At 33.9% G+C, this 27,272-nt stretch overlaps 1 protein-coding gene across 2 annotated transcripts in view; it reads right to left on the bottom strand.

Annotated features, from left to right (window-relative positions):
- LOC127941479 (collagen alpha-1(V) chain) overlaps positions 1–27,272 on the bottom strand; it is an 86,333-nt gene that overhangs the window by 44,203 nt on the left and 14,858 nt on the right. For both annotated transcript variants that reach the window (XM_052536543.1, XM_052536544.1), the window contains exons 2-6: positions 22,896–23,063; positions 17,011–17,224; positions 16,498–16,660; positions 4,942–5,073; positions 442–537 (exon numbers count right to left, since the gene is read on the bottom strand). In XM_052536543.1, coding sequence (XP_052392503.1) covers positions 442–537; positions 4,942–5,073; positions 16,498–16,660; positions 17,011–17,224; positions 22,896–23,063 — 773 coding nt within the window. The remainder of the gene's footprint in view (positions 1–441; positions 538–4,941; positions 5,074–16,497; positions 16,661–17,010; positions 17,225–22,895; positions 23,064–27,272) is intronic.

The raw sequence follows: 27,272 nt of genomic DNA, 5'->3' as shown, positions 1-27,272 counted from the left end.
TTGAATTTAGAAATCAATATGAAATTGCAATGACTTATTTCACCCAGTTCTAACTACTATGAATAATTTTGTAATAATTAAATTCCATTTAAGGTAAAAAAAAAAAAGAAAAGCTGTATAATAATAGTAATAATAATATAACAGATAAAACATCAAACTTAGAATTAACTGAAATAAAACAAGTTTAAAGTGAACTAGTGAAAATTAGTAAAATATAACTACAATAATTGATAAATGATTAAAAACTAGAACCAAAATAATTAACTAATTATATATAACTATATATACATATGTATCAAAGACATGTAACGAATTGACTAAAACTTGAACCAAAATTAAAATGAAAACTGAAAATATTAAAATAAAAGCTCATTCAAAATATATACAAAACAATACATTACAAAACAGCACATTAAACAAAAGTACTAAAATAAGACTGACCGTTAGGTCTTCAGTTTCAGTTTCAGTTCCAGTCGTTTCTGATTCCATGTCCTCATAGTACGGATATTCGTAATAGTAGTTATCATCCTCTGTTTTCTGAAAATAAATGTTGAATACTGAGTGTTAATACATTTAAAAATTCTGTATTATCTCCAGTGTTCCTGAAAAAAAACTACCTAAAAATGTGTTACTAATATGATTATTCTATAGTGTGTTAGAGTACATTTATTAATTAATTAGTTTTTTTTCACTTTTGCCAGTGCATATGGGTAGTTGGCAATATTCCACATAGTCTCATGGAATGAGATCATACACACGGCATGCATAATAATTATGTTTATGTATAATGAAAAATGCTTTTTAAACTCGTTTCAGATGGAAAACAGCACATCCCACCACATACTTGCATATGGATCCATTTTGACAATATGAGAAATAGGAAATAACTAATGATTTCGGAGCCTGAGGACATGAGCATGAGTTGAGTAGAGTCTCTCAAGCATAGACATCTTGTAATTATGGTAATTATGACAAGATGTGAATGCATCATATGGTAACATAATCTGTTTTCTTTAACAACCTCAACATCAAAAAAGCACACCCATCATTTTATCTTCAAAATTACAATTGAGTGAGAGCAAATATATGTAAATATAAAATGTTTCATATTTTCTATATATGTGTGTGCAATGTCAAGTATGTACAAATTTATATATAATTAGCAAAATATTTACTGACACTTTGAATGACAAATGATATGTAGGACATGTTATTTGTATTTATAATTTAAATGTTTTATTTTACTGTACTGTTTGTTCATTCCGACAGGACTTTATACTTTCATTCATGAGTTATTCTCATGTGATGCTAATTAAGCAATTCAAGCAGTGCTCTTAATTTAATAGACTGACATTCCCTGAGATGAACGAATAAAGGAAAGGAGGGATTCCCTCCGACTGAGTCCAGCGGAAATCTATGTTCTGTCTTATCTAAGGAGAAAGAGAAGAACGCGAAGAATTCCAACCACTCGCCGACCTCTAGCTCGGATTCACCGTTCTGCCTCTCTCTCCCTAATTCCCACACATTAGCAATGGATAACTCATCACGTTTTCATCTGTAAAGAGGTTTCGCTGATTCTGAAGTGATGGACTCGGTTTTTGAAGGACATGGGGTTTTCTTTCATGTTGCCCCCTTCTAATACCCCAGACTTAGATTTACAGCTCCTGACACACACAAAACTGAAAAAGGTGAACGTGAGGACAACAGAGGGTCGTTTGCATGCCAACATGCTGACATCAAAGCCCTTAAAGATGTAAAAGTCTGAAAACGCACCACATGCTTCAGTCACATGAAAGTTATTTTGTTTTACAGGCATAGCTCAGAGATAACTTTATCATATGTTGGCCACAACAGTTTTTCAATAGAAAGCTTACTTTTCTGAAGAATACTGGGAGCTGTGTTTTAATTTTTTTTTTTTTTTTTCTGAATATCACATGTGACCCTGAAGCAGTCTTAAGTCGCTGGGGTATATTTGTAGCAATAGCCAAAAATAAATTGTATGGGTCAAAATGATTGATTTTTCTTTTATGGCAAAAAAATAATTCAGATAATTCATTGTTCCATGAAGATATTTGGTAAATTTCCTATTGTATATATATTAAAACTTAATTTTTGATTAGTAATATGCATGGCTAAGAACTTAATTTGGACAACTTTAAAGGTGATTTTGTCCATATTATGAGTTTTTTTGCACCCTCAGATTCCAGATTTTCAACTAGTTGTGTCTCTGCCAAATATTTTTGGCAGATAGTTTTGTGGTCCAGGGTCACAAATGGTTGAGCATGACGCTAGCAACGGCAAGGTCATGGGTTCGATTCTCAGGGTCCATGCATATATGCAGGATTAGAGTTGGAAAAACTTTATTTCCAGAGGAAGTCAAATACACACAATTGAATTCAATTTAATCATTTAACATTTGTTAAAACTTAACTTTTGTTAAGCCAGCCTGAATATATCGGAATTGTGTGATTTAAGGCAAGACACATACAGGTGAACAGGGTCAAATATGGAACAGACTTCACCATTCTTCTCCAGTTGATTGATTACATTAAGAATAGCAAATATTTTTTTGTATTACATGTTTTCTGAAATGTCATAGGTGTTATCTAATTAAAAATTAAATGTATGCACTAGTTTGCACAAATCAGATGGAAAATTCTTGTTTCATTTTGTTGACGTATCAGAGTTCCTGTAGCTCAAGTGGTAGAGCATTGCTTTAGCAAGTGCAAGGTTATGGGTTCGAATCCCAGGGAACACATGTTCGGAGAAAAATTGTTAGCCTGAATGCAATGTAAGTCGCTTTGGATAAAAGTGTCTGCTAAATGTAAAGGTTTTTACAGAGGGAATTGTTGATTTATATTTTTTTATCACTTCATAAATCAGAAAATACTGTCAACAGCCAGAAAAAAAAACATGTTTTCAGGAATAAAATGTTGCGACCAGGCGAATGATATATGAACAAACCCTTCAGTAAAAACCTGCAGAATAGAGATAGTAATAAAACAACCTTTAAAGATATGTACAGTATTGTAATTGATACCTAAAAGACATAAATAGATAAAAAGCAATAAAATAAAACTTAAAAGTATTTTGAATGCTTTCTTCCTGAAACACACCATGGCTGAAAATCAATGTTTTAGCCTGTAATGTCTTTCCCTAAACATTGAATCCAGCAGAAACTTCAGCACTATTTACAATATTTCAGTTTTATTTGTCACATAAATGTGAAGAGTGATTTTTCTCCTGTCATTGGCATTAAATTCACCATTTCTCCACTTTTTGACATTCTCACCACTCGTTTTGCCCCGTGGTCAATCCCACAATTCTCTCAAGCCCACCATTTGCTCAGCTCCCATAGAGAATCAATTTCAAACATTTGGCCATCTCAATTTTCTCATCTGTTTCACATGCTAAATCTTCCAGTCTTTCATTTAATGCATTTCTTCCTCTCTCTGTAGTGCTCAGAGGATATTGTCATCTGAGTGGACCCAGATGGACGGAGTCTGAATATCAACACTCAGCTGACCCCATGAAATCAAGATGGGACTTTTGTGGGTTTTAGTCCATGTCTGCTCATCTATATTTAGGTATACTGATAAATGTTGACATAATACTCATTTTACATAATCAAAATGCATAATATTTCTAGCAAAAAGATCTCACAACAGACACGGAAGAGAAGACAGTGCTGAATAAAGTCGTAGTTTTTGCTATTTTTGGACCCAAATGTATTTTCGATGCTTCAAAATATTCTAACGGACCCTCTGATGTAACATGGACTACTTTTATGATGTTTTTCTTACCTTTCTGGACATGGACAGTAGACCGTCCACACAGCTTCAATGGAGGGACTGAGAGCTCTCGGACTAAATCTAAAATATCTTAAACTGTGTTCCAAACGTATATACATAATCTGAATAAATACGTTTTACACTGATGTACAGTACGGTTTATTAGGATCGGACAATATCTGGCTGGGACACAACTATTTGAAAATCTGGAATCTGAGGGTGCAAAAAAATCAAAATACTGATCAAATCGCCTTTGAAGTTGTCCAAAGGAATTCTTAGCAATGCATATTACTAACATAATCAAAAATTAAGTTTTAATATATTTATGGTAGGGAATTGACTAAATATCTTCATGGAACACTTAATATCCTAATGATTTTTGACATAAAATTAAAACAATAATTTTGACCCATACAATGTTTTTTTGGCTATTGCTACAAATATACCTCAGCAACTTAAGACTGCTTTTGTGCTTACGGGTCACATGTGAATTTATCAATTTATTTAATAAAAAAGAAATATTTTCTTTAAAAAACAAATTACGTTATTAATAAAATATGTCATTAATACTGATCCAAGCGCTCTACAGGACGAGACATGCTTCAGCGCCCTCATCTCCTCCCTCTATCACTCTCTCTTTCCTTTCTCTGACTGATGACGTCAAATAATTGCTAAATGATGAAGACAGAAAGAGCCATAAAGAATTTATTACACCTGAAACACACACACAAGTGTGGGCAAGTATTATTACTCTGTTTTAATTTGTTTTTCATTCCAAAGACTGAATGAAAGCTGAACAGATGTATAAATAGTCAAACAGTGCATGTTTAGATATACTAACTGTATAACTGAATAACACCATTAAAACATATCTGTTACTAAAATGGCTTAATAAGTGCTTGGCTAATGTCATGGTTTTATTTTTGATTTAGGATTTAAAAGTGCTTTGGGTGTGCAAATGTCATCCAGTTTTTTTATATCGACTATGCATTCCGTTCTTAAGGTCGGTGTGTGAATGAGTGAGTGGATGGGTGAATGTGAGGCAAATTGTAAAGCGCTTTGGATGGCCATGTGGTCTGTTGAAAGCGCTATATAAATGCAGTCCATTTACCATTTTACCATTTAAGGGAATGAATCTAGACGAACTTACAGAGTCATCAGTGTTTGGGTCCTGGTTTTGGTGCTGTTCGGGTGCAGGAACCTCACAGTCAGGGCTGTAGTGCTCACAGTAGTCAAACGCAGCACGGTGGTCCGATACAATCATCAGCTGCTGGATGTCACCCTGGAAACAAAGAAATCAGCTATTAGCTATTATGAAACAAATAAGGAGAATTGACATATCTCTGTAGTTGATAAAGGCCATGTAAGAGATAAATAAGACAGAGGGCCATCAGAGAGAAGGACATTTCTACTTCCTATAGGACACAGTGAGGGTGGATGCCATATTTCATTTGATGCAAATTAAAATAATGCTGTGAAGGATGGAAGTACAGTAATACAGTCTATCCAATGCATGGTTAATAAACAATTATATGTAATGCAGCATACAAGGCTCACATTTATTAAGTAGTGTGATTAATTTTGAATCTACTTTAATCAGCTAGAGCTAAGGGTCATGTTTAAAAGAGCTAGGTAATAATAACAACATATAGATCCATATAAAATGTATATTATGCAGTATAATTATAGCATTTTTATCAATAATAAAATTGCATATTATTATAATTATATATAATTAATAATATACATATTATAAATACAATTTACTATTTATTACATAAGTTCATTTTATTTTTGAAATGAACATTTATAAACATGGAACTATAAATAAATATAAAACAAAATAAAAAAAAGATATGTGATTCTAAAATAAAAATTAATTAACAATATAAATTAATTATATTAATAATAAATTAAATGGAATATTATTAATGATTATAAGTTTACACACACACACACACACACACGCATATATATATATATATATATATATATATATAAGATTATAAATATCTTCTACCTCTTCTACAATCTTCTATCATATATATATATTTATATATATAATAATGTCAATTGATTATAAATCATTTAAATATATATATGTATATATATATATATATATATATATATATATATATATATATATATATGTATATATATTTATATTATATATCATAATATATATATATATATATATATATATATATATATATATATATATATTATGATATATAATATAAATATATATATATATATATATATATATATATATATATATATATATATATAATTTATTTAATTATTAATATTTAATATAAATAATTTAATATAATTTATTAAATAAATATTATCAATACAATTTCTGCCTTGAGTGTGAAGCTAAATGATGAGATCATTCAGACTTCGAGTGAACATATTTCAAAAATCGGAGAAAAACTGAATACAGTTCTTACAAAACACATGCATCAAAAGATGTTTTAATTCAATACAGGTTCAGCAGGAATGAGGTTCACTAATTAAGTCATAATCATTTTATATAAAGATTTAGTATGAATCAGATTACTTCAGTAACTGCTCAGACTGGATTGTACAGTGAGTATTTAGAATAATGCAGCCGTCCAAGAATCATTAACAGAAAAAAAAATGGAATAAGAACTGTTCATGATTTGTCAACCCTAGAAAAGAAATGCAAACTAATGAATGTAAAAACATCTACAATAATCATACACACCGAATGAGCTGAGCCTTCATATGAATCAGGAAGTCAACACAGCATTATGTCAAATTCATCCAAAACTCAAAACACACATAGGAACAAGAGAGAAACAGCTGGGCTTTCGGCAAAACAGCTGTATCCTTTTTATTCAATAACCATGGTTTTGGGAAAAACAATGAATACAGTATGGAAAAGGTATGAAACACCTGTTGCAATAAGACAGGAAACACACACACACACACACACACGGTGAAAGTGGGTCACAGTCTGGGAGGAGAGAGACAACCTCAGTGGACTCCAAAACTGTCCAATCCAATTAGGGCATAATGACCAGACACTGTACACACACACACACACACACACACACACACTATGAGACAGAAACATTCCCTTCCCATCTGAAAAGGTAATTTTGTGTTTTACTGACTTCGCAATAAGTGCTCACTGCAAAACAGTAATCCACTTGTCCATAATTACTATAATCTGAGAGCATCTCTCTCTCATTCCCACATACACACAAACAAAAACACAAACACACAATCCTTTCAATCATCACCAGTATAATCTGATTCACGAACAAACGCCTCTTTTGTATCAAGTCAAAAAAAAAACACTTCACAAACTGAAAAAAACTAGTCTGGATGACAACATATAGTTGAAGATAAACATTAACAAACAACCTTTATTACTATTATGATAAATGATATCTCAATTAAATACTTAAAAACATTAAAATATTGTAGCATCAGCTAAACACACACATGCATACTATTACACATGTAAATAAATAATAAAATAATAAAATATATAAATAAAAAGCATGAAAATATTGTGGCATCATACACTTTCCCATGATACACTTTCTGACACCAGATTTCTAACTGATGTAATCATTTTAGTTTCTTTCGAAGATTAAAAGCTCCACTTGTCATCATGATATGTGTGCGACTACATGAATAAAGCATAATTCAGAAGCTGACGTTGCATCACCATTGCAAAAATAGCATTGTTTTGTTCCATTTGTAAATGTGCAGGAAGCGCCGCACTGATTTATTACACAAGTCAGCCTAATCGGTGATTCTTCCTTGTTATACACGCACAAATACACATTTTTCCCACAGCGATCTGGGAAAAAACTTGTACAAGCAGGCGGAGAAAATGTGGGCAAAAGAAGTGTGAACTCAGGAAGATGAATGTCTGGAACTGACACAAGTTTAGAGTCAAAGATGGAGAGACAAGCACACACACACACACACACACACATTATCTAATGGAGTAGATTTAACTCATCACATGAAAACAGAGAGAGAGAGACAGAAGGCTCTCCAGGCTGTGTGGAGATCAGAATCAGCAGAGCACACACAAGAGCCACAGAGAATACTGCGAAACAACACACTTCTGCAGTCGAGCAAACAGCAGAACACAGAGCTCTAGACGACGCACTGCAGAACAGAAACATAACTTAAACATAAACAAAAACAGAACTCTGCTGCACGGGCACATGCTTCAAGTTTTGATTTAAGCAAAACATGTTTAACAAGGAAGCATTCAATTAATAAAAAATGAAAGACATTTATAATATTAACTCATTTTCTATTTCAAATAAATGCTGTTCTTTTGACCTATCTTTCACAACAATTATATTACTTCAATAGCCAAATAATGTAACATGGGAAATCCAGGAGACTTAGGAGAAATATTTTTTTAATAAACAAATGCAAAGTGGAGCATTACATTTTGCACTCTGTGTATAAAAAATAATAATAATAATCACATTTTAATTTCATAAAAATAACTAATTGTTTTAATGAGACAGATGGGCCTGAATTCTAGCCGTGTATTATGGAAGATAAATCTTTTTTATTTAATCATTCATTGTTTGTGATTAGGCATGTACTCTGTATGCAAGTGCATGCAAATGAAATTATTAATGTATGGCAATTACAGAAATGCATGCAAGTTGAATGTATGAAAATAAAATAAAATAATTTTTTGATCATATAAGTGCAGCGCTGTTGAGCAGAAGAGACTAGTTTAAGTGTCAGTGTAAGTAGCATCAGCATCTTTCCTGGTTTGATTCCCTGTTTTTGTTCTCTTTGTCACTCATGACATTTTCCTATGTCTTTACTGTAGGAACAATGACTGCAGTCATTTCTCGTTGGCTGTTGCTCTGGATTGTTTGCCAGTGTAAACATTTGTTTGGACTTGACACCAGATTCAGATCCAAAATCCAGAGACTCCTAAAATCCACACACATTTCAAACCTTTCAAACCGGCCCAAAACACACACACACACACACACACACACAGACAAATGTACTGTTCTTAAATATCAACTAAATATAATCACCCAGGACTAATTTTAACCCACAGAGACTTATCCGAGGCAAATTACTAAATATAAGCTTTCAATTATCATTTCACCACTATTTCATACCATCAAACACATTCAGATGAGCCCTAACCATCAACTAAAACTTGAGCATACATTAATCAAGTCTGTAAAATGACCCCTTGGACTTTCTGTATCACTCCAGATTTGACCATACAATATTTTTTGTTCGTATAGCGTGTGAGGAGAAGAGCAGCAGAAGCAGAAGAAGAGCGAGAGACACAGAGGTGTACAGAGACAACAGATCTATTCTGGGATTTCTGAGAGAAATTTATCACATTAATGTGGGACAGAGAGAGAATAATAGACATTGCATTGTCAGCAACTTTGAAATACGAGCTTCTTTTTGGCCAGAAGCTCCCCACATCTCTCGCCGGAGTCCGAAGGAACGGTTTCAGCAGCTGCCTGTGGTGACGCACACGGCCAAAACACTGTAAAAGCACACACATGTTTCAAATGGTTCAAAACAACACAACTTTTGCAAAAACGACTGTCACAAGGCTGTAGTCAACAGAAGGGGGCGACAGATGGGACAGCTGCAAATGAATAAAAATCGAGAAACTATCCCACACTTTTCTGGTAGGGAGCCCAGAGTACAACTCGTTCCCTTCAGCACTCGAAAAACATCTCGATCCCTCGTTCTGTCCTGCCATATTTCATTTAGACACGAATCCAACATGTTCACAAACACACACACACACACACGTGCTGTACACACACACTGGATGAATCTCATGAAAACATCACATAGTCATATTACAGCCCAAAATCACATGTACATAATTAATTAATTAATTAATATAATCATTATATTATTTGTCTTAATATATATATATATATATATATATATATATATATTTGATTAATATTACAATTATAAAAAACATAAAATGATAAATATATACTATAAACATACAGTATAAATTATAAGGATTATAATGCATAATATTATTAACATTATAAACATACAAGTTGTTACTATTATTATCATCATTATATAGGTAAATAAAATAAATAATAATAAATAAATAAATAAATAAATAAAATAACTAATAGTAGATAAAAAAAGATATAATAATAATACATATATTTAAAAATATAAATATATAAATATATTAACATAAATATAAATTAATAAACAATATATAAAGTAATAACATTAATAATATTATAATGATAAATATCTATCTATCTATCTATCTATCTATCTATCTATCTATCTCTATCTATCTATCTATCCATTCATCCAAAGCTTTCTATATGCATATGTGTTACATTAATCTATATTATATCTATATTACAATAAATGCAGAGGGCTTATCATAAAAAAAAAATGTAGACCCAATCTAAACCATCTTAAATTGGAGTGATTTAAGTTAAATATGACCCAGACATGTTCTTGACAGTTTGTGTCAGATTCACCCACACAAACACACACTATCCGGTCTAACTGGAGTTTCAAAGCTTCAGGTCTTGTACTTATTAGGTTTGTTTAAAAATGACATCATCGCAGCTGCTTATGACCTCATCAGCCCAAGACACGGGAAATAGGCCACATGTGATCCGCATTAGAACATGGACTCATGCTGTGGGAGAGATTGCAAAGGATTTTAACAGAGCAGTATGAAACGCTCCACAAGAGCGACTGGATATCTGGGCAAACTTGAGACCACAACTGCCGCATGCAGACGCTCACACGTGTGACGGTGTTCACACACACACACACACACATCCAGGCAACGTCTGGCCATTCTCAAGAGTAAAAAAAAAACTACCTCAGAAACCAAACCATCCAATGACATAAGCACACACACACACACACATGGTGGCAGCATCTGGAGACCCTTAAGATCAATGCCAAAAGCAACAGGCATGTCTACCACTGCATTTTCCATGCGTTCCTTTTGTCCACCAACCCTGCATCAGCATTCGCTCCTTCATTTCTCCTCTACTCCATCACTCGCCTCCATTTTCACTTCTCCATTTAATTATGATGGAGTCTCTGACCATACAGAAACGTTTTTGGTCTTTTATGTTCAGTTTCTTCAACTGCAGCACTCAATGATGGATTAATCAGACTGTGTTTTCATAACGTTTAATATGGAATGCTGGGAAACTACTGAACCAAAACATCTGTGCAATGTTTCTTGAATGTTCTCCCTCATCCGGGCAGAGAAAGCTTTTTTAACATGTTTATACAAATATTACATATTTATCTGTTTTATTTGTCATTTAAGCAACAACAAACAGAATTATAAAGCATGTAGGCAAAAATAAATAGTACAAAAGTTTGGCGCCAAAGAGATTTTGAATATTTTTCAAATCCGTTTCTTATTCTCACTAAGGCTGCATTTATTATTTATTTATTCTGATTATTTTCATCAATGTTGAAAATGTATGCTGTTAAAATGTGTTTGTGGAAACATATTTTAAAATAACAGAATTTCTTTGAAAGAAATCTTTTGCCAACATATAATGTCTTTACAGTTACTTTTGACAGTTCACAGATCAAAACTTAATGCTTCCTTAATGAATAAAAGTATTCATTTATTTTCCTAAAAAAAAAAACCTTAGAACAGTCATGTATACAGGAAAAATAATAACCAATCATATCACAGCCTAACACATTTCAACCAATAAAATCCTGACTCATATTATCAAGTCCCACCCCCTTTATTTTCTACACAATATTATGTTCCACTCAGACACATTTTACAACGCATCACATTATAGTAGTTAAATATCTAGTGACTGCAATTTCATGTCTTTATGTCATCTCTCTTGCCTTTAAAAGTGCTGTTCTCCTTTAAAAGTGAAACTCTAAACATCAAGCATTTCTTTCTTTAAATATCTTCCTTCCTCTCTCATTTTCTACTTCAGTCAAGTGAGAGAGAATGATGATACAGATCAAGTGCAATGAGTGACGTGTGAATCATGCTGATTTCAACCACACTTCTGTAGGATTTGTCCCTCAGAGGGAGAATCCCCCCCCCACACACACACACACTTCTGCTGACCTGCACTGTACATGTGCTGTGGAAACCCCCTCAATGATGTCAGTAGACATGAGTCTCAAACTCCTCATCCTGACCAGAACTTTCCACAAAAACATCACCCTTGCCTCTATGTGTGTGAGATATTTATGCACTGTTAAATATGAAGCAAACTTTTCCATCTGATACAAATCTAAAACTGATAACAGTCTGATGCTGTAGGAGATCTGCCTTGCTGTGGAACTCTTCTACATGTGCAAAATCATGGGTAAAAGGGTAGGCCTATAGTTCACCCTAAAATGAAAATTACTCCATGATTTACTAGTTTCTGCAATAGCCCAAAAGAAGTCTAATGAAATGCATCCATCCATCATAAATAGTGTCCCACACTGCTCCATGGAGTGAATTAGGGCTGTCACGATATTCGATTTTTCATATCACGGTTATTGTGGCCATAAGAATTCACAATGTCGATATATCGTGATATCTATAGAATCCTTGGGGTGGGGAAGATAGCAGTCAAATTATTTTTTACTTTGTTTATTGAGTTTTTCACCCAACGAGCATAATATTGATACTGATAAACGCAGGGCACAATACTCTGGCTTTCTCTGTCTTCTTTGAAGCTCTTATGAAATAACAAGAGAAAAAATACGGTCAAGTTCAACAGTATGAGGAATAAATATTAATGGTAACACTTTACAATAAGATCCCATTTGTTAACATTACTGTATTAACGAACATGAATGAACAATGAGTAATTCAATGTTCATGTTCATAGTACATTAATGTTTACAAACACAACTTGTGATTTTAACAATGCTTTAGTAAATGCTGAAATTAACATGACCTAAGATTAATAAATGCTGTGGAAATATTGTTCATTATTAATTATTTTATTTATATATGTTAACTAATGTAATTAACTAATGTTAACTAATGAACCTTATTGAAGTGCATGGCACTGTGACCAACTTAACATTTTACAGAGTTTAATGTAGCAATGTGGTCGCTCAGTTTTTCAAGATCCGTTTTAATCGTGTAACTGTTCATAGATTTGAACAAAGAAAGAAATAAAGTGTTACTATGCACAGGCCGTATTGATTGCAAATACAAAAATAAGACGAGTAAAGAAAACGCGGTACTTATTAAAATAATCCCCCTTTCCTTAAATATATGAACAAGAAAACCGCTGTTAATAGGTTATAATATTTCCCAGTCTATGACTAGTAAAATAATAACAACTGATGAACACAGTTCTCCTCAGAATAGCTGCGAGTGCTGCGTCTTCTTCTTGTGTGACAGGTGTCAGAGTTAAGGCACGATACTGCCACCTGGGCACTCAACCAGGTACTGTTACCAAGTATTTACATGTGGTGTCATCATAAGAGAACTGTTCATTTAAAATATTGCGGTTATCACTAATACCGGTATATCCTCATACACTAAATTAACACGATATCGATAATTGTGTATTTGAATTTCATGGTTATCGTCAATCGCGACAGCCCTAGAGTGAATAAAGGCCTTCTGAAGCGAATCCATGCGTTTGTATAAGAAAAATATCCATATTTTATAGGGATGCACGATAATATCGGCACAATATCGGTATCGGCCGATAAAAGCTTAAAATGACCATCATCGGTATCGGCCGATATGAATATTTCTGCCGATGAACCAAACCGATATTCTCCAAGTGAAATAATTGACCTGTTTTTCAGAATGTCTGTCTACATTTGTAAAATAATACATTTATGGTAGAATCAGTACAGAAGAGATACATGGATTTCTCTTTAGTAAAATTAAAGTTTAAATATATCAGGCGAAAAATTTGTATATATATCGATATCGGTATCGGCCAAAATTATTTTGAAAATATCGGCATATCGAATATCGGCCAAAATCCAATATCATGCATCCCTAATATTTTACACTTTACGAACAGTAATCTCTAGATTCTGCTAACTGTCTTAAGTCAGATCCATACAAATTAAAATGAAATAATTGAGTTCATCCCAGTGTATTCTGGGACTGTCTTCTATTAAGTACACGCTTTTGATTTAAGCCAGAATGAGACATCTTAGAAGACAGCACCATTTTGCACCCTAAAGAGTGTCTAGACAAACAAAAAAACATGTCTAGACAGCTCACAGGCTCACAAACATGTTTTAAGAAAAAGCTACAGAAATGTAAGCACACCTAAATTAACCCAATATTGCTCATGAAATACTGCTTCATGAAAATAACACTCTTTTAGTTTGTTTTCTCTATGATGTCTTTGGTCTCTTCTCTCTGTTTATCTTACAGGTCCATAGTGAAATGTGTCAGCGTTTTAGAGAATTGAATTACATGTGCAGCTTCAGAAATGAAATATGATTTCGCTGTGTGTATACGGCAGGGGTTTGGTTATGGTTCTGTGGTGACTCTGTGTCTCGCTCTGTGGAAAAAAGCACACAGCCCTTTCCATTTTCTCCAAACACTTTAACTTCAAACAGAAAGGTAGACCAAACCTTAAAGACAGATCAGCATTCCATGAACCCTGTGCGTCTGCGGTCAAAACCCTCGGGACCAACACTAGCATTACCTACAGTCCTTCTGAATGACTCACATTCACTCACAGACTCTTCCAATCCCACAACCCTTCAGCTTTTGCTAGCAACACACACCGAGATTGAACAAACAGCAGCAAATTCAATTTTTTAAGATGTTTTGGATTTGTGTATTTCCGAATGGTACGGCTTCCTGCATACTGCACCAACACGGAAAAAAATGGACTTTCACTCAGAAATGATTTGCAGATTTCACAAATAATTACAAAGAAAAGGCAAGTAACACACACACTTAAACATGAACCTTTAAAGAAGAAAGACTTAATTGTATTTTCTTGTAAAACGTTCTTTGATTTTTTTACAACTTTGAAAAATAAAAATACACTTTTACTGTGTATACACTGTTTATTATCTAATACATTTAAAAATTTGTATGAAAGATTACTCAAAGGAATTGAAATGCTAAAAATGTCACCACATTGAATATTTAATTCAGCAAGGGCCATAAAGACTTTATCTCTGAAATATGAAGCATTATTATTTTGCACTTTTGCCCAATATTGTGCAAAATTATGTTAACTTTTTACCCTCTAATCTAACATCACAAAAAAATATTATTATACAATAATTGCATTCTTTCGCAAAAGTATTAGATTTCCCCCCAAAATTTAGCATTTTCTCATGAAATATTTGCATTCTCTCATAAAAGTACTGCATTTCTCTCTAAAAACGTTGCGTTTCCTTGCTAAATATTTGCATTTTCATGCAAAAGTATTGCATGTCTCTAAAAAAAACGTTTTCTTAAAAAAATATTTAAATATTGTCTCTCATAAGTATTGCAATCCCCCCAAGAAACCTAACAATTCTCTCACCAAATGTTTGTTTCTTTCAAAAAGTTTTGCAGATGAGACACATTTTTCCTCCCACCACCTCATATTAATTCGAACACAAAAGCTTTGTGAGCGAACACAAAATGTCTCAGAAAAATGATAACGTTTTGCGAGCAAATGCGAAAGGTCTGAAATTGATCATCGCTGTCACAGATAACGTGAGTAGCATGTTAGAGTCTGACCAAATACAAGCACAACCACACTTCACATGCACTGTATAGTTATTTTAAACATTTATGGTTAACCTGACTATTACACAGACAAGCAAACATGACCGGTCTATAAACCCTTGTGCCACAGGGTAACCCTACAATCTCACATTAGCACTACATAACGACGAGTTGCTAAACAAACACTTCCCCACTGGACACAGTCACAGAGAGGTGCTGAAACACTTCAACACTCGGTGAAGACCACAGACACATGTCCACAAATCTGAAGGCCCACAACACACAGACAACAAGAGTGAAGAAACACAGTCCAACACAAAGATCTCTCAGTTCTTCCTCTCAGACAGCAACAGCTCGCCTCAGACCGCTGAGACACAACAGTGCAATAAAAGCTTGAGAAGCCTCTAAAGCCCCTTTCACACTGTACGTCCGACCCGGCATATTGCCAGAACATTGCTGGGTCGCCTTCTGTGTGAAAGCAACCACGTCCCGGGATTGATTCCGGCACTGAACCCAGGTCGGAGACCTAGTAACATTGCGGGGTTCGACCCGGGACGAGCGCTGTGTGAACAAAAGCCAGATCTAATTCCGTGTCGAAGTGATGATGCGCGTTATGGCGCGACTCTTTTACCGGCTGTTTTGTAGGAAGATCAACATTTGCGACAAAAAAATATGTGCAAACTGTAATGAATCAGTTAGTTCCTCACTTTCCGCGCTGACGCCGAGATCGTTTGCTTGTTTCAGTGAAAGTATAACGTGCCTAACGTTTTCAACTCGTACATTACACGTCACGCGCTGATGTCACGTGTCGTTACGGGATCTTACGGGTTGTGTGTGAAAGCACGCACATATCCCGGTTAATCACTGGCAGTGTGGAAAGTGCAAAATCTAGCGACCCGGAAACAATTGCCGGAACACTTTACCCGTGTATCTGCCGGAATGGCAGTGTGAAAGGGGCTTAAGAAGACGCTTTGAGTAGATGTGATTCCTCCTTACCTCAAACACCTCCTCATCCAGGATACGTGTCCCGAAGACCACAATGCCTTTGGTGTCGATGATGGGGTGAGGGCTTCTGGATAGCGTCCGTGTCACCTTTTTCTTACAGTCAAAAACCAGAGTGATGCTCTGTTTGTGAACGCTGATCGCCACACGGTGCCACCTGACACAAACACACACACACGAATGAGGGTCAGTCCATACATGTGTCTATCTATCTATCTATCTATCTATCCAAATTGTCCCTATGCATATGTATTATTTAAGTGTTTCTGCAGTGTTTATGTAGTTAAACAGGGCGTCACACCTGTGTCTTCTCACCTGTGCAGGTGCTGGCTTCACAGCCGTGTAACAGATTAAATATGTCGCACATCAAAGCTAATAATGAAAACCAAACACTAAATCCTATACAGGCATGAACTAACCAGCCCTGCAGTTTCCAGTGTCAAGAAAATAGTGACAAAAACACACAACCTATTTCATATTTATTACACGGCTTATGGTGCGGCTTACTTTCCGTCCGCCAAGTTGACCCCTCTGAAGAGCGGGTAGTCCTCCGGGCCGGGTTTGCCCAGGTGATCCTCATACAGGAAAACAGGAGAGCGTCCCACCTCCAGACCGAGCTGCTGGATGCCCTGTTCGTTATACACCGACAGCAGGAAGGACTGACTGCCTTTCTTCGGCTTCACCGTCGCCAAGATGGAGAAATCCTCAGGAAACATGGATGCTAAAGAGGGACAGGGTGTTATTTTTGGAATTCAAAAGGGTTTCGGGGGGTTTCTGGGCGCAAAAGACTAAGGACAGTGTATGACCGTGCATTACATCATGTCTATGAGCAGACAGACGCTGTCAGGTAACAAAGATAAAGTGTTTAACACGGAGAAGAGCAGAATGGAAAACGGTTGGATCTCTGGCACATCTTTGGGAAACTCTTTAACAATGTGTATGTGTGTGTGTGTGTGTGTGTGTGTGTGTGTGTGTGTGTGTGTTGATAAGAGTCTTGGATCTACTGGGAGGGAGTAGAGAGAGCAAGAGAGATTGCGAGAGTAATGAGGAGAGCAGCTGTTCCCTAAGAGACATTTTATTACCTTAATTCATCTAGCAGAGAGAGGTGAAGAGAACAAACACAGAGAGAAAACCACAAATACAAACAGAGAGAAAAACATCTGAATATGAACATTCTGTCACTGTTTACTCAACACCATGTCGCTCCAAACTACGACTTTTGTTCTTGTGAGGAACATAAAATGTGATGTTTATTGGCGTCTCAGAGTTGACTCTTTTCCATACAATAAAACTGAATGGGGGCTAGAGCTGTCAAGCTCCAAAAAGGCCAGAAAAGCATCATAAAAATATCATAAAATTGCTCCACGTGATTGATTATAGTCATTTTAAAGAAATGTATACTTTTATTCAGCAAAAACTGACATTAAAGGCATTGATAATGCAAATGATTTCTATTTCAAACAAATGCTGTTATTTTAAACATTCTATTCATCAAAAAGAATACTGAAAAAATATAAAAATATAAACCAACACTACTGTTTCCAACACTGATAATAATCAGAAATGCTTCTAGTTTTTTTTTAATTGTAGTAATATTTCACACTATTACTGGTTTTTCTGTATTACAGCAAATAAATACAGCTTTTTTGAGCAGAAGAGACTCATTTCAAAAACATAAAACAAGTGTATTTAAGACCATAATTTTATACTGTATTTTATTTGCTTAAAAATGCACACTTTCTGTCACTTCCTATAACCCCTGATTTCATATTTGAATCTAAACCTGACAAAAAAACGAGACTTGAGTGTTTTATGGTGCTTTTTTGAAGCTGGAGAGCCCCTGGATCCTGTCTGGAAAAGAGCAGATTTTAGAATGACATTTTTGGGTGAACTGTCCCTTTAAGACTGTCAAATTTCAAAAACCAAAGAAAGAGAAGGAAAAAATTGTGAACTTAAACAGTCTCTTGCTAAAAAGGGAAAAACAGACATGAGTTTTATCGTATGCACACACACAACATGTGCCAAACAGATGCCCACTGCCAGGGCGTCTGGGAAAATCTAGGCTGCTTGGACAGGAAGTGAGTTTTCCAGTCATCCAAAAGACAAAGCATCCATACATCTGTGCAGTAAACACACCTGATGAATGCTGCAGTGTTTAGTGTGTTTATGGCATTGTGTGGATGGAAACACTTTGATAAACTGCACAGGATTCGAGTTGTTACTGGACTTCAGTACCTTCCCAGAATCCCATCTCCATCTCTAACTCCTCCTTTCTCTCCTCTGTTTATGTCTGAAGATATTTTTTCAGTCTTCAGAGGTGATTCTGCTCAAGTCACACCATTACAGACAGTCTACATCTCTAAAAACCTCATAAAACACACGTCTCATAAAAAAACTAATGAGGTTAATGAGGTCTGATCTGCACAGATTTCTTAAATATCTCCAAAATGTTAATCATCTGAGGCGTCCTCTGAAAACAGAGTTTCATTTCTGCTTTTGCTTACATTAAGAGCTTACTGTGTGTATAAATGTGCAGAAATGAAGAGATGGCACCAGCCACCAGACGATCCTTAAGATATTTAACGGGAGGCGTTTATCTAAAAACAAGCTGTGCAGAGAAAACCACTGCCACTGAAAACAACCTTAACTCCAGTAACAGTCAATGAGCAAACCGTGATCATTATATTCTGCGTCTAGACATATTTTATTAGTTTCATAATAGACCAGTGATATTTTAGTACTCGTTTGAACTCGCTTTTATGCTTATATTTTCATTTTAGCTTAATATTAAGTAATTTTGCTATCAGTTTAGTAATTTCATGATTTTATAGATCTCTTTAGGTCTTCATAACCAGTGTTGTTATTGTTGACTTAAAAGCTGGCATAAAATAAAATATAAATTTTAAATGAAATGTTTAAAATGTTGCCTTGATAACTGACGTTTAAGTTGAAGTACTAAAATCATTAAAACTGAACAAAAAAACTATAAATAAATACTATACGCCATGGAATAAAAATGATTGTTTACACTCAAAATGAGTGAGAAATTACAGTATATCAGGCAATTGAAAGTCATACATTTGCGATTGTGAGCTAACATCTCGCAATTCTGACTGTTTTACACATTTTTATCTTACAATTTCGAAAAAAAAAAAAAACTGAAAAGGTAAGAACTATGAGATATACAGTCGAAACTGTGAGAAATTTTATATTTTATATCTCACACTTCAGAGAAAAAAAAATTGAAATGGAAAGTAAAAAATTGTGAGATGTGTACTCAGAATTTTGTGAAAAAAAGTCTTAAGTCTAAATTGCGAGATAAAAACTTGGATTTGTGAGTATTGTGAGTCTCAATTAACTTTTTCATTTTCTTTTTGGCAGAAATAGGCTTCCACATGTAACAGTCTATAAATAATGTAGCATGTAAAACCCTGTGACATGCATGCATACAGTGTGTGTGTGTGTGTGTGTGTGTGCATGTGTGTGTGTGTAAATAATAAAACTTTACATGACACTTTTATGATTTCATGAGGATTGTTACATGCTCACACAAGTGTCATGTTCACATGCAAGGACCAGCTTTACACACACACACACACACACACATATGACAACAAGAGATAATCTGTGCTTTTGTCCTGGTTTCCTGTGTTAAACACTGGGCTGAAGGTCAAAGAGGTCATCACTCTGGAGACGAGGTCTGCCCATCACTAGGGCCATATGAAACACAACCAGAGTTCAGAGAGTGTTTGTTATCTACGGTCTCATCTCTCCCTTCTCCTCCAGCCAGAATTAGGTCTTTATGCAGAAACCTAAAGGAATGCAGGAGTCTTCGGACGCTGAGGAATCACATTACTACATCCTGAATCCCTGCACTCTCTACCTGAAGTGATTACAAGATCCTCTTTTACAGATCAAACTAATGGTTAGGTCTATAAGTACAACTGAACAGTTCATTAGTCTTAAGTTACTACACTGAACAAACTGATGCTGTTATTCACTCCAAAATTGGTTGCTCTTGATTTTACAGTACGTGTACTTACATGTACTTACAGTGTATTTATCTAAGAAAGTTCTGGTAATACAAGGTAATTACATGGGGTAAGGTTAGGTTTGGGGTAGGTTCAGGGTTAGTACCTAGTTGTTACATAGTTGTTGTAATTACTATAATAAGTTCATAGTATGTACACGAGGAACAGGACTGTAAAATAAAGTGCTAAATTTCACAAATAATTACAAATAAAATAAAATTAAATTAAATTAAATAAAATAAAATAAAATAAAATAAAATAAAATTAAATTAAATTAAATTAAATTAAATTAAATTAAATTAAATTAAATTAAATTAAATTAAATTAAATTAAATTTTATTTTCACATGTATGTATATGTATATATTATATAAACACAAACTTTAATTTTGGATTTGATTAATTTTTTTTAATTGATTTGACAGCCCTAATTTACTTAATAAATTAAATTACAACAAAAAGATCAGCACTAAGCATGACATTTTAAAGTAGAAAGACTGAAAAATATAAATATAAATATTATAAATATAATAAACAAATAGATAAAATAAATAAATACATTCTATCCTTACCTTATAAATAATTCAATTGAATACAGTCTTAGATTAAAGCAATTTTATTTATTTTTTAAATAATAATTAAACATGGAATTTTGAAGCAGAGACTGAAATAGCATTCACTTGTAAACCGTACACCAATATTCTTTCTTCGTCTTATTTACAGCTTATTTTAAAATATTTTTTAGAGTGTAGCTTAAACTGGTTTGCTGATCCTTAAAGGGTTAGTTCCAAAGATAAATGGAGGTCTTACGGGTTTGAAACAACATGAGGGTAAGTTATTAATGACATCATTTTGCTATCTGGGTGAACTAACCCTTTAAACTGGTTTTGGAGCTTGGCAAAGAGCTCAATATCCCATTTAAAACCAGCAAATCAGACCATGTTGGGAAACCAGTTAAGGTTCAGCTGTGTTTCATTGCATATTCCTTTTATAGCCAGAGTCTCTGTTTTTCATCATGTCTTTCTAGACGTTTGGCTTTCCACCATGTTTACAAACCATCACCAGAACTCCAGTGACCTATGACCCTCTCTGTTACCCTGGAGACACGACACAAAAGGAAGACAATGGCCTTATGGGTATGAGGAGGAGGAGTGAGACAAGAAGAGGAGGAGGAGTTATGAAATGATGTAGAAAAACAAAAGGAACTTTTTGGCCATGAGAGATTCTAGCCAGCTGCATGTGTGTGTGTGTGTGTGTGAGCATCTGAGTGAAGAGTGTACAGAAACAGATGCATTGTATTTGGAGCGATGGATGATTCATTTCTTCCATATGCTTTCATTCTGCCCGTGTGATTCTCAAGCAGTCAGGCGTGTGTTTATTTAGCTGTACTTAAGGGACAAAATCATCCCCAGAAGTGAGTTCAATCTGACACAACCTCCCTTCTGAGGACAGCTGGGGACATCCTCAAAGCTAAAACGATTCAGAAATGATGTGTTTTTTTAGAATTAAGACAAAAAACAAATATGAATAGGCATAATCAGCTGAAACCAAATGCAACAGAAGTCAATGACAAATCAAATCTACTTTTAATAAATGTGTAAACATTTATACTGAGCTGCATTCATGAGTTTTATTATATAAATATATTCAATTTAAAATAATAATAAAATAAAACTATATATTTTTTCCTTATATTTTTCATACATAATCAAAATAAAATATAGTTAAAAAAAAAGCTTTAATATTTTTTTATTTTTTTATTTTTTCCTTTCATTTGTTTCAATGTAATTTATTTCATTAATAAAATAAATAAATATTTATCTTTACCTTATAATTAATACAAAATGTAATTACATAAAAATTTTAAACATTCCGCATTGAATAAATATTTCCTTCTCCAGTAAGAAAACCAATGGTTTAGTGCATAAGATTTTGGGCTTATCTTAAAAGGCAGTATGTTTTCCTATATGCATATGCTATATATGTTTAAAATGGCATTTGCACCAGTAACATGCTTATGAAGCTTAAAAATAGTGTCTATGTAGGCAGCATACTTGAGTCTGCAACTCAGTCAGTGTGATCTGAAGTAAGAGACTGTTACTTCAGTTTGATTTAGTCTCATCTAGTTTAGTCTCATTATGCTGGTATTGCATCTCTCTCCCCGTCTGCATCATCTCTCCCTCCTTCCATCAAATTCTTGAGATTTTCTGAGTTCCTTTCAAAAGGACAGTCTAGGGCACCATGACTCTTTGGCAAGTCAGAGAGCAACATGGACAGCAAGGCCCAAGTATCCACATACAAGAGATTCATGCATGGTTCATGCATGCTCACGTGTGTGTGTGTGTGTGTGTTTTGTACTCACAGGGGTAGAGTTGTTTAGTTGGAGTGCTAAGCTGTGCATCTTTTGTGACTCTGTAGGCGACATCAGGCCCTTTCGATGACTTCCGGTGTGTGCAGAAGCCTGTAGTTTTCGATACACCCTCCGGCAAACTGTGAAAATCTAAAATCTTTAGGAGATCGGCTGGCTCAGCTGCAGAGAGAGAGACAGAGAGAGACGCAAAATGAGTTCACAGCTAATTCAGATTACATATACAAACCTACAATAACCTCTCAGAAACTGTAACACAGTTATTCAACTTTCACACTTTAGCACAGTCTATTATATTATATTATATTACATTATATTATATTCTATCAACACATTCAAAATGTTACAATTTCCCTAGGTTTTATAATTTTATGTTTTATATATTAAAATAATAAAATACAGTAAAACATATACATATATACTGTAAATAATTTGCCTTTACCATAAATCTAATTCAAGCCAATTATATAGATAAAAAAAAAATTAAACAAAAAAAACATAATTTAACTGTTATTATATTATATTATATTATACTGAAATAATTTATTAAATGAAAAAAAAATCTGTATCTACTGAAACCTGTTTTTTTGTTTTATAAATTATATATATATATATTTTTTATACATTTTATATATATTACTTTTTTTATTTTTACTTTTATTCATTATGTTCATGATTAATTATTTACACATATTTCCATTATTTGGAATTAAAATACAGAAAATACATCAAATAAAAACATTTTTATTGAATTAAACATGCACTTAGTATTCTATCAAGTCAGTATGCAGGCTGAAAATTGTATTATACATTGTATACTGTGCAGTATGTAATAAAGCAGTAAACTAAGTCATTATGCCCACAAAACCACATATCTGTCCCTAGCAACCTAAAGCACCAATAGAACAAGTGACCACAGCTCAAAAAACCTAGCCAAGTGTTTCATGTGTTTAGAGGTCAGCTGACCATGCAAACACTGGATACACTGTCTACAAAATCACACACAACTTTTCCACTCTCTCTGGTGGAGACCACACACAGTTCATCCGTCTGCTGTGTGACAGGCTTTAAACCCTCACACACACACACATGGTAAAGTGTCTGTGTGTGTTTAGGTGTTCAACTTGAGCAGCAATTTCATTGTCTGCAAATCACCTCCAGCTGTAGCCTGTTGAAGTCACTTGATGAACACACACACACACACACACACACACACACATCCCAGGTCATTATCTTAAACACGTCTTATTTACATGAGGACAGAGTGACAGACAGTGTTTATCATGAGCGCTCTGATTCTGATCAGGTCAGTCTGGTTGAGAATACAGTTGCTGCAGAGCGTTTACATTTTTCCTTCAGTTATTTAGATAAAAGTCCACCTGTTCGTTTTGCGAAGAGCTCCTACAAGATACATTTGGATCTGAAGCGTGCAACTTTAAAACTGAAGCGTGTCAGTTTTTTTGTTAAATCAACATGAAACCAAAGTTGAACCTATTTACTCTTTTATTAAACATTCTTGGTTTAATTCTGAAGGATTTGCTATATATATAACCTGTTTCACTCAGACATACTTTAAATTAAAGCGGTAAAATGTGAGTTAATGACTTAATGAATTCTCTGACTATTTTTTATTTAATAAAAAATAAATAATACATTTTGTTAATAATATAACAAATGTTACAAATAAAAAAGTTAATGTTAAAATAAAAATTATAAATGATAAAAAAACAGGTTTTTTTTCTTCATTTTTATAAATAAATATCATAAATAATTCTAAATACATATAATTTATAAAATTATATATATATATCATGCTTTTTGTTGCATTATGGCATTCCTGTTGCTCATTAGCAATGCTGAAAGGACTCAATTCTTAATAAAATACATAACTTGAATGCAACATAAGTTGCGATGGATAAAAGTGTATCCCAAATGCATAAATGCAAATGTTATTTCAATGTATTAATAAAAGTTGCAATAAAGTGCTACCGAACAAACTACAAAATATTCAGGAATGACATGAAAGAAAATGTAAAATAATAATGCACATTTTAATTATATACTCTAAACACATGCAACTGGTCTAAATAGAAATATTACTAAACTAATTCACATTCAACACATAGACACATACATTAACAATACAGAGCAGATTTTGCTGTTGGATGTTGTTTCCAGACATTACCAAAGACTTCAGATCATTTGATTTTAGTGTGAATTAATAATGCACATCATTTTTAAATCTGCTTATTTTGGCAGACGGCAAAGCTCATGTAATTGACTTTGGCAAGTGTTGGGTAAAAGCAAAAATGTAATACCAGACAAGATCATGTAAACACATTTTTACAATCTGAGGAAATTACTAGTACACATCATCACGAACGGGACACTATAATCATAGATTACTAAAATTAACGCGTACTAAAAATATGCAGCGACTGCGATAATTAAACCGACTACACTATAATGACATTTTATTATTTTTTTTTTCATGCGGAGCTGTGATAAGCACCTGTGGAAACAAGGCATCAGAGAAGCGAATCGCTGAACCACGTTGAGGTTCTCTGGTTAACCAAAACTATTGAGCCGTCCCTTTCAAAGTAGCAATGAGGTTCGCCAAGATAAAAACACATCGCTATGGTTTATCAACAAAGGAATGCTTTAATAAGCTGTTTCATATATATATATATATATATATAGGTCTTAAAATGACACACTTTACCAGTTTGATGATAATGTGGTGTCAATCAAAAAATCTTAATTTAGATTTGGCAGATTACATTTTGTTATCATTTAGCAAGATGTGTATATAACAAACTATGTCTCATGTAAACACACTCAGATGCTGCTTGCATCAACATTTAATGGGAAAATATACGAGCCCTTGTATGCAGAGCTAATATTTGCCTCAGTATATGTATATGTGTGTATATATATATATATATATATATTCTTAAGGATGTTTAAGGGAAATCTGTTTCTAGACCCACAGCAGGGAATCAAGACCTGAGGACACACTGTGACCCAGTAACCCACTTACAGACGTACAGCATTGAGAAACAGAGAACTCCTTTAGACAACACATCTATACAAACCCTCTTAAAATAGTGTTTATTTATTTTATTTTTTTGCTGCATGGTTCTCTAATGATTCAGTATGTCAATTATAGGTGCAGTTTGGGATTGGTAAGATTGACAAATGCAGCATTTCTTTGATAATAAATACTGCAAAAACTATTTGGATACATTATAAAAATCTAATTTATTCCTGTGATGAGCAGCTGTATTTTCAGCATCATTCCTCCAGTCTTCAGTGTCACATGATCCTTCAGAAATCTTTCTGATGTGCTTTCATAGCATTAAAAATGTATTTACTGTCGCTTTTGATCAATTTAATGCATCCTTGCTGAATAAAAGTATTAATTTACATTGACAAATAAACTATATTAGCTGGTAGAAAATAAATTATGCTGATCCTTATTCATTTTAATATTTGGTGCCTTTTATTGCTGTTGCTGCAATTTAAAAAAGCAATAAGCAATACAAAAATAAATACCAATTACTACAGTAAAAAACACTGCTTAACTAGCTTGTTGCTTTAATTAATCAGATACAGTATTGTGTGCATTGTGGGTTGAAATCTATTGCTTAAGTTCACATTTTACCCATTCATGTAATACATGTTTGTGTACTGTACATATTTAAGCCATACTGTAAGTGAATCTGATGTTTTACTACAGCTCAGGTTAAGAGGAATCTATTAACATCCTGTAAAATATCATGTTAAAATCACCCAAACATACGGTACAGGACCTGTTCAGGTGAAGCACTCGGGTTCACCTTACAGCGCTCAGCAGGAGTGTTTACACTGCGTGTGTGTGTGTGTGTGTGTGTTTACCCTCTTACTGAGGAACACAAACATCACCTGTTGAGATTTACTCTGTCACCTCAGTACTTCCCTCAGCAAACACCCTACAGACCGCAGCTCAGGTCATTAAAGAGCACTTATAGGAAAGACCAATTCCTTTTCCTAAACATCCACCACCTCACAGACATTTCCTCAGATGATTATAATCAGACAAAAATGTTTGCAATTAAAATACACATGAAATAAGCTTATTTCTTTATCGCTTTTTGCTTTAAAATGTTCACAATAATTGTGTTAGCATTAAGTATGTAACTCAAAAAACAGCACACACCTCACCTGAACACACTAATGTTCAGATCATAACAGGTCAAAACTTGACTGTTTGATCACTTTATAAATGTTAAAGTGACTCAAAAGCTCATTAAACCAAATCGTACTGAATTAAAGAGCTTTGCTGTAATGCTAATATTAGATTTGAATTTCCTGAAGGAAATAACATAGCTT

This window comes from Carassius gibelio, chromosome A21 (assembly GCF_023724105.1).
Source record: "Carassius gibelio isolate Cgi1373 ecotype wild population from Czech Republic chromosome A21, carGib1.2-hapl.c, whole genome shotgun sequence".
Taxonomy (NCBI): Eukaryota; Metazoa; Chordata; class Actinopteri; order Cypriniformes; family Cyprinidae; genus Carassius; species Carassius gibelio.
The sequence above is the reverse complement of the archived record's forward strand: the minus strand, read 5'-3'. Positions and strand labels throughout refer to the sequence as shown.